The following is a 13,189-nucleotide window of genomic DNA, read 5'->3' as shown; positions in this document are numbered from 1 at the left end:
CTGTGAGATATAAATTCCTATGCTTAAACACCTAGTCTATAGTGTTTTATTATAGGAGCCTAAGGAGACTGATAGAGTTATCAACACAAAGTTTTAAGCACTTATTTTATAGAGGATTTCTAATGTTTTTATAGATACACTTGATAAACTTAAGGAAAATATCCTGTTTATAGCAGAGTAGCTAATTCAATTTAGAGAAGATTGGGCAAAAATTATGTGATTCTGGGAATGCTCGATACAAAATTTCCCTTCACCATTATTTCATTTTTCCTTTAAAATGTAATGGGATTGGATCATAAATAAACATGTTTCAATTTTCAGAGCATATCAATTTTCTCTCAAAGCACTTTAAGTTCTGATATAATAGTTCTGAAAGCATTTTCACATAGTTCTGAAATACAGAGAAGGTAGACTTGGTCAAGACTGCATTTACTTGACTGGAGTAGAATCTTCCTATATTCTCCCATCTGTGTCATTCTAACTCATGTTTGAGTAAGGCTGATTCTCACTAATTTGCTTTAGAGTGAGTGTCCATGCTGGAATGGTAAGCAGTTATAATCACTTGTTAAAGAGACTCTGGGAACATAATTGCTTCCCAAATCCTTTCCAGGGTATCCACACAGATAATTCCTACAATTAGAACAATTATGCTACTAATAGCAAAAATGAAAGTCTGCCCATAACAGCCACTTTGTTGTTAACGGTTGGTAAAAATAGGTGTAGGTGACTGGAAAAGAGGAGACCTAGGACGGTTGGCTAGTAAGCTAGTAAAAGAGAATTCAGAGTTTCTTCTACTGTGCAAAGTTCAAGTCATTTGAGAAAATCTGACCAAAATAATAGGTGACCCTGTAAGTCTGCTGCTGAGTCGTGCATACTATATAAGACACACACATTCTTTCCATTCTATTCATACCTAGTAAATTAACTCTTAATGTCTTGGATATGATTTATCAGCTTCTAGACAGGGGAATTATGAGGTCTTATCACGTGTCTTCCAGATCCTATATATTATCTGGTTTTACCTTTTATTCTTTAAAAAAAAAATTTACTAATAAAGTTTTACAGTCAAAGTTTTATTTCTCATCCCCCCACCAAAGAATGCTGCAATTTCATTCTAAATGTGTGCATTTTACTACTGTGACAGTGTTTAAAGTCCACTGCTCTTATAACTTAAGTAGTTCCTTTATTTTTTTTTAAAGATTTTATTTATTTATTCATGAGAGACACACAGAGAGAGGCAGAGACATAGGCAGAAGGAGAAGCAGGCTCCCTGTAGGGAGCCCGACATGGGACTTGATCCCCGGGCCCCGGGATCATGACCTGAGTTGAAGGCAGGCACTCAACCACTGAGACACTCAGGTGCCCCTAAAGTAGTTCCTTTAAGGATGAATGGAAAAACTTCTTCCCAAGTGATCAGATAAACTTCAGGGGTTCTCTGATCCTACTGAGTAATGACTATTCAGAAGTTGTGACTCTATCATTGATTACCTGGCTTGAGTTTAGATCAGAGGTCAGCAACCTTTTTCTGTAAAGGGCTAGATAGATAGTAAATATTTTTGGCTCTGAGTCATATGCCTCATTATCTTGGAGACAGCCTTAGGCCATAGGTAAAGAAATTGGTACAGCTGTGTTCCAATCAACCTTTAGATGAAAAAAACAAAACAAAACAAACAAACAAAAAAAACACAGCAACAACAACAAAGACAAAAAATGCTCAGGCTGTGGGTTAGATTGGGTACACAGGCTACTCTGTTAGCTGTCAGCTGATCTAGATCAATAGTTTGATACAAACCATGTGATAAACACTTTTATCTTTATTTATTTTCTTTTTCACTTTTATTTTTAGAATCATAGACTGATAAAGTTAGCAATCTCATATTTTAGTTCATAGCATGTCATTTCCAACCTAAGCAAGAAAATAGTAATTTAAAGCTGATACCATTAAAATTCTCTATGTAAAAAAAAAAAAAAAAAAAAATGCTTAAAGAGTATACAAATGCATACTGGTTATAGAAAAAAGAGACCTATTAATGGGAAAATACAATAACCACCTTTTCTCCTACGCACCATATATTGTAGAGATCTTAGCTTCTCCTATGGCTTCATTAAATCCTTTTATGGAAATGCTACCCAAATTTCTATCTGCTGTCCGAAGCTTTCTCTATAGTGACATTTCTACATTTCAATGCATACTTAGATATTTCCAGTTTGCTCTCCTGCCATCATCTCTTATGTACAATCTATAAAATATAATTTCTAAAATTAGTTCTTTCAGACCTAAGAATTTTCACCAATATTACAACTATTCTCAAGAACATATTAGAGTCAAGAACCATATGATCATCTTTGACTCACTTATTTCAATCTCATCATCTATAGTTTGCCACTAAGTCTTGATGTTATTTTCCTCTACTTGTATGTTAAAAATTCACTCATTTTTGCCAATTCCCACTACTGTAGTTCCAGTCTGAGCCCCTATTACTCAGCCTCACATTGCTATAACCCTGTGCTAGCTGGCATCCAGATTCACACGTCTTATCTTCCTAGTTTATTCTCTACATGCTGACAGATAAAACAGTACTTTCATCAGGTCCTTGCTCCTACCACTTATTGAACGAGGCCTAAAATACTGGTCCTGACATTTATAGCCTTTTACAAAATCACCCCAGGCTCTAGCTCACATTTTTGGAGCTTTGACCTACCAATTTTCTGTGAATACTTTTAATGTTTTTGTTTTTCTTTCTCCAAATACTTAGCTTACATAATTGATCTTTTTTTCCCTCCTTTCTACTTATTCTAATGTTATGGTAGAAGTTAAGTCCAGCCTATCCTTTCGGTCTTTCTTAAGTGCTTTAGCTTCAAATGGTTGCTTTTGCAATGGATCAATTTCAGTCTTTAACTCCTACTTATTGGGTGATGTTACCAGTGATCTCATTTTCCTAACCAAACGAAGGCACCCTGGCTTGAACATATGCATCTTTTCCTGACATTCATGGCTTTCTACACTGTCTTCTAAAGTCAGTCGCAGTCAAGTGAGTGACTAGAACTAGAAAGTCTGATGTATAGGAGAGGACAGAGGGTAGATTCTCTATAGTCTTTGCTGATTGATGGTAATACTTACCATACAATTATTTTAATCACCAGAAAAACAGTACCAGTTGGCATTTTAGTCTGATCAGATAGGAATAAAGATGAAAATAGTAAGAATCTGACTCTATCATGCAGAGTTCTGAAAAGAGCTATGACCCTCAAGGGAAGAAACTTCTGCTTTTTGCCAATAGCAAAAGCTATTTCTATATTCTTAATTTTCCTCATTTTATGTTTCTGTAGGAATACAGGCTCTAAGGAAAAGAATCTTTAATCTACCAAGGCAACAAAGCAAAAGGCTATCTTCATATGGAAATTAAAGGGTCTTCTGATGGAAATTAAAGGGGTTCTTCTGATATATTTATGCAGAAATAATTTGTTATAATGCGACCTCCTCTTTCAGAGATCTGGAAAATAGAAAAGATTGTCAAGATAATGTAAGTGGTCTCACAAGTATGCCAAGATTAGAAATTATTTAAGTACAGGCAGAGGAAGAAGTATCAGTAACAGGAAACCAAGAATGGAACAATCAGAAAGGCAGGAGAAAGTAGCATTGAGGAAGCTAGAGGAAGCTCCCCTTTTCCTGCTGGGAGTGGGTCACAGTATTAGATACTAGGAAGCAGACACCCAGGAGGAGGCATGAATAGAGGTTTTTAGATTTGGAAATGAGATGATTGCCAGTAATCACAGAAAGAACAGTTTTTATGCAGATTATGCATCAAAAACCAAAGGGCCATGTTAATATTATTGCTTTTATGCCTACTATGACCTCTGTGCACATTCCCTGGGGCCATGATCTAACAGGAAGGGGGGAAGGAATTAACATTGAAGATAGACTTAATATGTACAAAGCACTGTGGGGATCATTATGTTCTCAGCCTCTGAGGGAGGAAATGAATGAACCACAGTTGTGCAGTGGTTAAGGAATAATTTGGAACTGAAGCTGTTTCACACTTGTGCTGCTTTTCCTCCCATGCTATTTGATAAAAATACGGCTTTCATTTGTTTTACCTAACTTTATTTTCACACTTTGTCCCCTGGGTATTATCTGTGCATAGATTATAGAATACAAAAATTGGAAAAATCCTGAAAGATCATTTGGCCCAGCCCTCTTTTTTTTTTTTTTTTCATTTAAATTAACTGAGACCCAGGAAGCTGAAGGGATGAGCAAGCCTCACCCTGTGTTAGTGAAAGAACTAGACTAAAACCCACGTTTCCTGATTCTCAATTTCAAGTCTGTTTCATTAGAAACTCTATGTGGGGCCTGAATTGTATGCAACCATATGCTTGACTCAGGAGGAATGAGCAAGGTAGAATAAGAAGTTCTTGTATTACTCAACTTCTCAATGAATGGTTTGAAATGATTTTCAATTCTAAACACCTAAGTCTCTCTAACTGTAAGAGATAGTTATGTTTTAGCCATAGCTTATGAAGGATAAATAAGGAAAATTAACCATATGAAACAAAATTCTAAAAACAACTAGGTAGTTAATATTATTTATAAACTAAATTTTAGGTTTCAAATAACGATCTCTAAAAGGATAAGATAAAAATAGATTTTTACAAAAACATAGATTTTTCTCAAATTAAGAAAGCAACCTTTTCACTGTCAAGAATCAAAATAAACAAAAACTGGAATTCTGTGTTTAGACTTTTGCATCATCATCATATACATAGCTACTAAATGAGGGGGCAAAATGCATTTTTATGCATTAAAAAAAAGGCTGTGTATTTAATTATGTATTCAGCTACTTTAAGTATGTAGCAGGAACTACATGTTAAAAGTCAATATAAGTAAAAACAATCATGTTCTCTAAAGGCTGAACTTGTTACAAGTATAAACAACCTGTTCCAAATCTTGGAATGTATTATCCACAATATCTAGTAAATAACCATACTACTCAGTAAATGTTGGAAACGTTTCCATCACTCATTTTTGCAAGATTCCATGTTATCTAGTCGAGCAGACAGATTGCAGTCCACATATGGCAGGTTTTGAGTAAATAAATCTGCCATTTAAAAATCAGCACTGAATATGAACAAAATTGGGCATAGCCATGACAACACTAGGGATACTATTGCTGAGAATTTCCAGAAAGTTAACCAGTTATGGTACATTATATGCACATACATATATAGTTCACATGGGCAAGGATATAAGGATCTTATTGACTGTTAGGGTGGCAAGCAAACTGTAATGGAATAGCACAATCCAAAAAGTAACCCAAAAATCCCAAACAAGCTGCAGGGTACAATATAGTCATAAGGTTCTCAAAGAGCTTGCTTTGATTCACTTCTAAATATGAATGAAGGAAAAATTCAACCACAGTATTTATAGGCTCCTGTCAAAGAACAAAGGATTGAAAAGGATGAGCTTCCATGTTGCCATGTTAGGTAGAAAGAGTGGTAGCAGACAGATATCTGCTGCTCTGTTTGCTAAGCATGTCATCGAAGTGACAAACTCATCAGGCTGGTGGTTAAGTGAGTGAAGAATGTAAATGTAAATGTAAAGCAAATCAGGGGTGTAAGGGAGCCTCCCACCTCTTGCCTGGCGTCCGGGTCCGCAGCCTTCCTGTGCTCCAGGGCTGTCCTGTCGCACACTCCAAGGGACCAACTGGCACCTGCGCCATTTGTGGGTCTTCCACCTGCAAGAAAAGAACAGAAGTTTCATAGAGAGGAAGCAAAAATACCAGGCAAATCACAGAGATACGGTGGCATGGAAACATGACTTTGAGCACAGCAAATGGGAATTTATTTCACAATGCTTAGTTCTATCTAAATGTAATTTAGACCTCTATCAAGACATTGTCAAAAGCAACATTAAATATACAAGTACTTTCTATGGCTGTGGAGACAAGAGTTCATCACTGTCAACTTCTACAGAAATGAAATCTATAGCTGCATTTAGCCTTAAAAAAAAAAAAAACCTGAAGTATAGTTGATACTTGTTACATTTTTCTTGGATTAGGACTGCCATCAGATGTAGCAGATAGTACTAGAAGTGATGCATCCCATTTAAATAAGGTATGTTTACTTTATATTCTTTTTTTAAAAAAAGATTTTATTTATTTAATGAGAGACACACACATACACACACACACACAGAGGCAGAGACACAGGCAGAGGGAGAAGCAGCCTCCATGCAGGGAGCCCGACGTGGGATTCAATCCTGGGTCTCCAGGATCATGCCTTGGGCCAAAGGCAGCACTAAACCGCTGAGCCACCGGAGCTGCCCTGTTTACTTTATATTAGAGTTGTGAAACTATTCATGTCATGAGCCTTCTGAATGGTATCTTTTGGTTAGCAGTGTAGGGGTAACTCAGAAATCGCAATTACAACACATTTTACAAAAACAAATCTCCCAAATAAATTAGCTTGGGGCTGATAGTTGTCATTGTTCAGGGTAAACATGCGATTATACTGTTTGTCATATCAGAATTAAATACAGAGAAATTAAGATGGCAAATTTACCATCAGATTCATCGTATTTTGTGATCACACATACCATCAGTTACTGCCATAATATGTCATCTGTCATCAGATGGCAATTATATACCACATCAAGTTTCGATTAGGTGCTTTCTTTTAATAGTCACAAGGAAAAATTTCCCTAATAATTATCAAGATGATGATGTAGAGCCTGAATAACCTGAATTTTCCTTGACGTGGCCACAAATGAACAGGACAGACATTTTACTAGCATCAGTGAAATAAAGATGTCATTTTGTGAACCAGAATGCCAGCGTTTATGAGGAACAGGTGCTCTTTAGAGCCAGGGGAGGAAGGCTTAGGCTACTCCTCTCCCAGAAAAAGAATTGCTTATATGTTTCATAATTGCTAACTACTTCTTTGAATTTCTTATAGTTTAAAATCAACATAAGACGTTTCCCCGAATCCCCGGAGCTAGTGATACAGTCTGGAAATTTACACAAGTATTTGTCTCCCTGGAGATAATTTCGGTAGCAGAACAGCTCCCCTAAAGAGGCAAGAATTGGCACATCCAGCCATAAACAGTTGCAAACTCTGCTGAGCCTGCGGGACAGTCATTGGCTTTCTTTTCTCATCATCGGAAAGAAAATGGTCTTGAAGTATTTGCTCAGTGCGTGGCTTACAGTGATTTTTCTTTAACTCCATTACCTGTAGCTTTGGCACACTTGAGGGGCCTCACAGACTTTCTCTTCGTAGAGCGGGTCCGTGCAGTCCCTGCCCCCGTTGGCCGGCTGCTGAATGATGACCCGGTGCCGAGACTGCTTTCTGACTCCGGAGTCCCCTGGAATGAGGCAGCGTTTTAACTGCTGTACTCTGCACTGCTAAAACAATCTTCAAATACCAGCCGGCGTGAAGAAATGACATTGCTTCCAGCTACCTGTGCTTTGACATCCCTGAATTAGGGGCCTCATCTAGTCTAATCACTTTCGAAATTCTCCAGACCCTTATACCGAGAACCTAATCAATTTATATTCAAAAATGTGAAGAACAGAGAAAATAGTTCCATAGTCAACTAGCCTTCCTAATGTGCAGCTACAAAGTAATTGCTCCTTTGTATATTTCTTTCCCCTGGAGAAATATGACAGATCTAATTAATTTATTTTCCTTTACCTTAGGTTTATTTTTATGCCATTTCACATAGTCCTATTTACCACATGGGACTCATACAGTTCTAATGAATCTTTCTTAGGAGACTATATTCAATGTTTTAATGTGAAATTTTATTTCTTTGTTATTCACTTAATTTGAAATGCATACCTCATAAATTATTCTAGTCATTTATTATTCATGTTAAACAGTCTAAGATCTTCAATTCAGGTCACATTCTAAACATCAGGGCCGTAAGTAGTGAAACAAAAGTGGCTTCTTAGAGGCAGAATTTTTACAGAAGCATTCATAGTAGCAATTACTGTAAATAAATAACTCCAAATTATTTTTTTAAAAAACAATGGAAATAATTAAGATTTACCTTCAATGAAGATATCCACTTGACAGTATTACTCATATAAAGATGTCTAAATATTTTAGTACTTGAGACAATGTATAAGACTTGCCAACTTTAATAAAAGATATTTCAATTTATAATATATACCCTTTAAGGACAAATGACCACATGACACAATTTTAATTACATTAGAATTCCCTAAAGAATTATTTTAATAGAGTTCCCTTAATGCATTTACATTTTCTGCAAGATCATTAAATATTTGATATGCAGAGACAGGAGAAGAAAAATTTAGAAGGGTTAGCAGTCCTTAACAATGGATGTTTAATAAAAAATTAAATGAAATTTTCTTAATGTTATTGTGTCAGTAGAAAAATGTGATTTGACAATTAAAACTTCCTAATAAGGGATATCTTTCCTCATGAAGTCGGGGCATCCCTCAACATGGTCTGGGCAAGTGATTCCCAGCAAAGTGAACTGAAGATTTCCACATAAATCAGATTAAGGATTCCCAAATGTCTGACTATGTAGAAGAATTTCCTTTAAAAACTGAAAATAAAAACAAATCGGTCAGAATCTTTGGGAGCTGGATTTGGGAATCTGATTTTTACAAAGCTTGCCAGGGAATTGTGAATGAACAGCCACGTTTGAGATCTATTGGAATAGATGACCTTGTATATCTTATCTCAATTTAAGATTCTAGGGTCCACATGCAACTTTTTACCATTATTCCCATTAGTGATTATGTTAACAATTTCAGTGAATAATTAGAATACTACAGGTAAAATAGCAGTTTGAATGCCAGCTGCAACTTTTACATATTAAATATCATTTATCTAGGAAAGATGTAAGAAATGCAATGGGACTTTTAATAAAATTGCTAATGCTGCTTCCATCATTATGTTGTCCAATGGCCCCTATTTTAAGATCCAGGTGACAAATTCCTCTAATAATTGAGAACAAGGAAAATTTTGTTTCCCTTGACAGTCTGTTAAAACTCTTACAGGTTTCTATTTTTTGCTTCGTTCTTTAGAATCTCAGGGCTAATTTTCTTCTCAAGTGCAGGAGCTTACCTTAACTTTGACTTGATAGGATAATTTTTCCCTTCCTCTCCCCAATTCCATTTACTACTTGATTTCATCCTTCTTTTATACTTTCTATTATTTTTCTTTTTTAATATTATGATCCGTCTTTCATCCTTTTAAAAGAGTATATGAGCTAAATAACCATTCTAATCATCTGTTTGGCATTGGGAGAAGGAAGGAGGTGTGCGTCTGTTTAACAGGGAAAAGAGACAAAGAACATGGAGGAGCAGGCCTTTGTTTCTGGAATGATCAAGATTCTCAGAGTCAGTAACTCTCAACCCCTTCTCTACCTGCAGGTAGACAACAGACATGGAATTGAGACTCAAGGATCTGGAGCCTGGTGGAGACCATGAGCTCAGCATCAGTGGCACTTTATACACCGAAGCTCCTGGTCACTAACTATCTGGATATCACATGGGACACGGGCAGCACTGTTCAGATTTGAGAGGCAGCATGTAGTGTTTCAATCGCACTTCATTTTTTGACTCGAAAGTAAAAATTTCACCTCAGGTACAGCTCTAAAACATTCTAGTGCCTTTCATCACAATGTCCACAAGCTTGTGTTTTATATACAAGACTACAATAACCCTTTTCTCTTCCATAATTGATTCCACAGTAGCAATCCGTTTATTCTTTAAAAAGTTCAAATACCTTAACCTTGTGCAGCTCGCAAAACAGAGAGTGTGAGCTGATGAAAGCAGGACATTCTAAAACCCTAACACCTACAGAGGAAGTCTAATGGAGTTACACAGCAAGTGTCAGGATACCCATGTTCGTATCCACTGGGAGTTTCAGTGACTCCCAGATCTCAGTTAGGAAATTACTTGTATGTTCAAAGAAATAGCACTGCGGAGCTGAGCCAGGTTATAGGGCCCTCAGATCAGAATGCAGACAAAGGGAGAGCTACGGCATACATTTGAAAAGAAAAGTGGAAGGTTTCTCACTAATAACTTGAGCTGGCAAACTTGGAATTTTATAACCTTCATGGCTTCCTGTATGCATATGCACCTAGTTTATTGTATTTGGTTGACAGACATGTATAGTTTCCATTTATCTTTGTGTTTTAGTGCCTAGGATACCAGTCACACATGGTAAGGATTTAACAAATATTTGCTGGATGAACAAACACATTTATCTCACTTCTCAACTGAGAAGATAGTATCTTCTATGTCTTTTTATCTACTTTCTTATAGTAGGAAGCACATGGGTACAAAATTTGTGCACTGAGGATTAATACAAGATAAGGGATCGTTCTGTTCCCTGGAAATAATAAACATGGGGAAAATAAAGAAATATTCCTGTTTATATTTGAAAGTATCTATTTAGGCTGGAAATAGAAAAAAAAAGGATTATATATTCAGAAAACAGTCATGTGATAATGAGGCACACAGACTCAGAAGGCATGCAATCTCTCAGGTAGTTATGGCATTTTACAGATTATTTGAAGACATTCAAGATAAATTTCACTGGGGAATTTACTTGATGGGAAGATGTAAAGGGCAGGAAAAACTAAGATTTGTTAAGCTAGATGGGAGGGATGGATGGCAGGCTGGAGTAACATTGAGCTAAGAAATTGAAAGGGAAATGTTTCATGTAAGAAGCAAAATGTAAAGGTAGTTTTCACATCTTTCGGGGTAATCCTAATGTCATACTGCTTCAGGGCATCAAGGCAGAATAGATATCTCTGCAATATCTGTTCTAGCTCTCAAGTCAATAAATGCAGTTAGAAAAAAGGAGTGAACAAAATGTGAATAGTGAAATGTATTATTTAATCAAAAGTATTGACATTTTTAAAATTATAGTTATAAATAATTTATATGCATAAATGCTTACTAGTTCTCATAAAAGTCTTGTGTAAAAATTTATAAAAACTTGGAAAAAGTTAACAAGTGCATTGGTTTGAGGATTAAAACTACTCTCTACTCAACTGATCTTCATTGGCATTGATTTTTCAAGACATATCTTGAGACCTCTCTGAATAACATTTCAAATAATTCCTTTTGTTCGTCCTGGAATGCTAAGCTATTCTATTCCATTTTTTTGCAATATTACCTCTTTTTTTTTTCAATATTACCTATTTAAAGTGATTTTTGAAGGAAGGGTGGCTCCACATTTTCATAAATTTAAAATTCTAATACAATTTAGACTTTACCTGCAGAATTAAAAAAAAAACACTCTATCCTTGAATTAATTTTCTGTTGCTATTATCTATCCTTGGACATAGAACTCCATTTACTATTTTTAATTGTATGTGGAAGTCAGTGTTATTTCAATGAAGTTTGGACTATTCCCATTTCATACCAAATGATGGGAAAAAAAAACCCTAATCCCATATATCATTGCTTTTTTTGTCCTTACAACAATAGGCTAGTTTTCTATTACACCATTGTATCGTTATTATCAGTTATAGCAGTCTACAGGCAAATACAGAAAAGGCTTATCCAGACACACAAAGCATCTTGGCACTGTTGTCCAACAGCAACCCTCTCTGCCATCCCCTAGGCTTTATTTCCTCAATAGACAATTAGAGTTATTCTTTTTAAGTCTGAGTGCCTAGGTTTAGGGTTTCTAAAAACCTCTTGTTATATAGGACTCAGTAGAGAACCTCCAAATAGAACAAGCAGGGCTGATCTCCTGTTCCTGCTGAGACGACCAAACACAGCCCTATCTCTCAGAGAGCTTCTTGTCACAGGACAGTAGATTTCTGTGCTGGCATTCTTGCACTCTTTGGCCACCACCACCCAGAAGCTCCAGGGGAGAACAGTATCCTAATAGCACTGTGCATTTTAATTCGCAGAGGTTATTTAAACCCTTCACAAGATCAGCCCAACTAAACTCATTATATATCTCAGCTGTCTGTCACTTTCAAGAAGCTAGTACCGCTGCCACCATCCCTCTTGTCACCCCCACATGTCTTCCATCATCATCTAGACCCACAGCACTCCTTACATACATAACCTGATTTTCAACTTCTCATTTTGTTCCATCCTCTAATCCTTCCATCAGTCACCCATCTTCTATCTCTTCTTGGAAAATTTCCTTCATATTTTTTGCCAGTGGAAGCTGATTCTAGACATTTCTTAGTCTTTTCTTCTCCGTTTATCTTTAAAAGTCTCCAAGTCCTCTGTCATCAACTTTCCATCAGCTATTTACCTTGTAGCAGCCAGCTACCAACATTTCATTAATTAACAACTTTACAATGTCCCTCACAGTAATCCTTTCTCTTCCTACCCCTGCCACCAGTCTGGTGGCTTTGGCAACCACATGATTATTCCATGCAAGGTGCTGGGCTCTGAATTAGTGCTCCTCCTCATCTTCAATGACCTTTCCCTCCATTTCAAATCAATTACTAGCTTTTCTCATTCATCCCTTGATGTTATTATCATTAGTTACTCTCATTGTACATGTTCATCTTTAAACTCCTTACTTTTCCATCACTCCTCCTAACCTTCTAGGTCAATAGTTTCAGTTATCATCCTACTAAAATTCCTCAAATTCACTTGCGACTGCTAGTCTACTTTCCTTATTACCTTTTTACTTTTCCATTATCTATCATTCTCTTCATAACCTCACTTCCATCCCAAACTAACTTAGGTTTCATACTTCATTACTACAATAAGGACTCCCTTGAAAACATCCTTAATTCCCTGTTCCTCTCTTTTTTACCTTGTACTCTCCTTGGAAAGCCCCAACTCTAATCTAAACCAATTCTTTTGTTACACTTTTTCTGCACTCAGGCAGCTGAACACGGCTGGAGGAACAAGGACAATTGTGTGGAGCAACCCCTTTTTAAAGATACAACTAAATAGGCACTCCATGGTGCCAAGAAATTCTGTATGTTATTAGCTTGTCTGCTTTTGCATTCTCCAAAATGATGTCACATCTTCTTTTCTCTCCTCAGCACCCCTACACACTTCCCTTGATCCTTCATACTTGTTGAACAGTCATTAAATGCCTTGTCTGTCTCCTACCACCAGATTATAAGCTTCCTGAGAGCAAGGATCATTGATTTCCTTGTTACTGCTATTTCCTTTATATTTAAAATTGTGCTTAGTATAGTATACTTACTTGAGAAACCATTGTA

At 36.4% G+C, this 13,189-nt stretch overlaps 1 protein-coding gene across 1 annotated transcript in view; it reads right to left on the bottom strand.

The window, feature by feature from the left end:
- THSD7A (thrombospondin type 1 domain containing 7A) overlaps nt 1–13,189 on the bottom strand; it is a 423,389-nt gene that overhangs the window by 67,023 nt on the left and 343,177 nt on the right. Inside the window, exons 10-11 of the mRNA XM_072783986.1 lie at nt 7,225–7,357; nt 5,629–5,732 (exon numbers count right to left, since the gene is read on the bottom strand). Coding sequence (XP_072640087.1) covers nt 5,629–5,732; nt 7,225–7,357 — 237 coding nt within the window. The remainder of the gene's footprint in view (nt 1–5,628; nt 5,733–7,224; nt 7,358–13,189) is intronic.

This window comes from Canis lupus, chromosome 18 (assembly GCF_048164855.1).
Source record: "Canis lupus baileyi chromosome 18, mCanLup2.hap1, whole genome shotgun sequence".
Lineage (NCBI taxonomy): Eukaryota > Metazoa > Chordata > Mammalia > Carnivora > Canidae > Canis > Canis lupus.
This window is presented reverse-complemented; position numbering and strand designations above follow the sequence as displayed.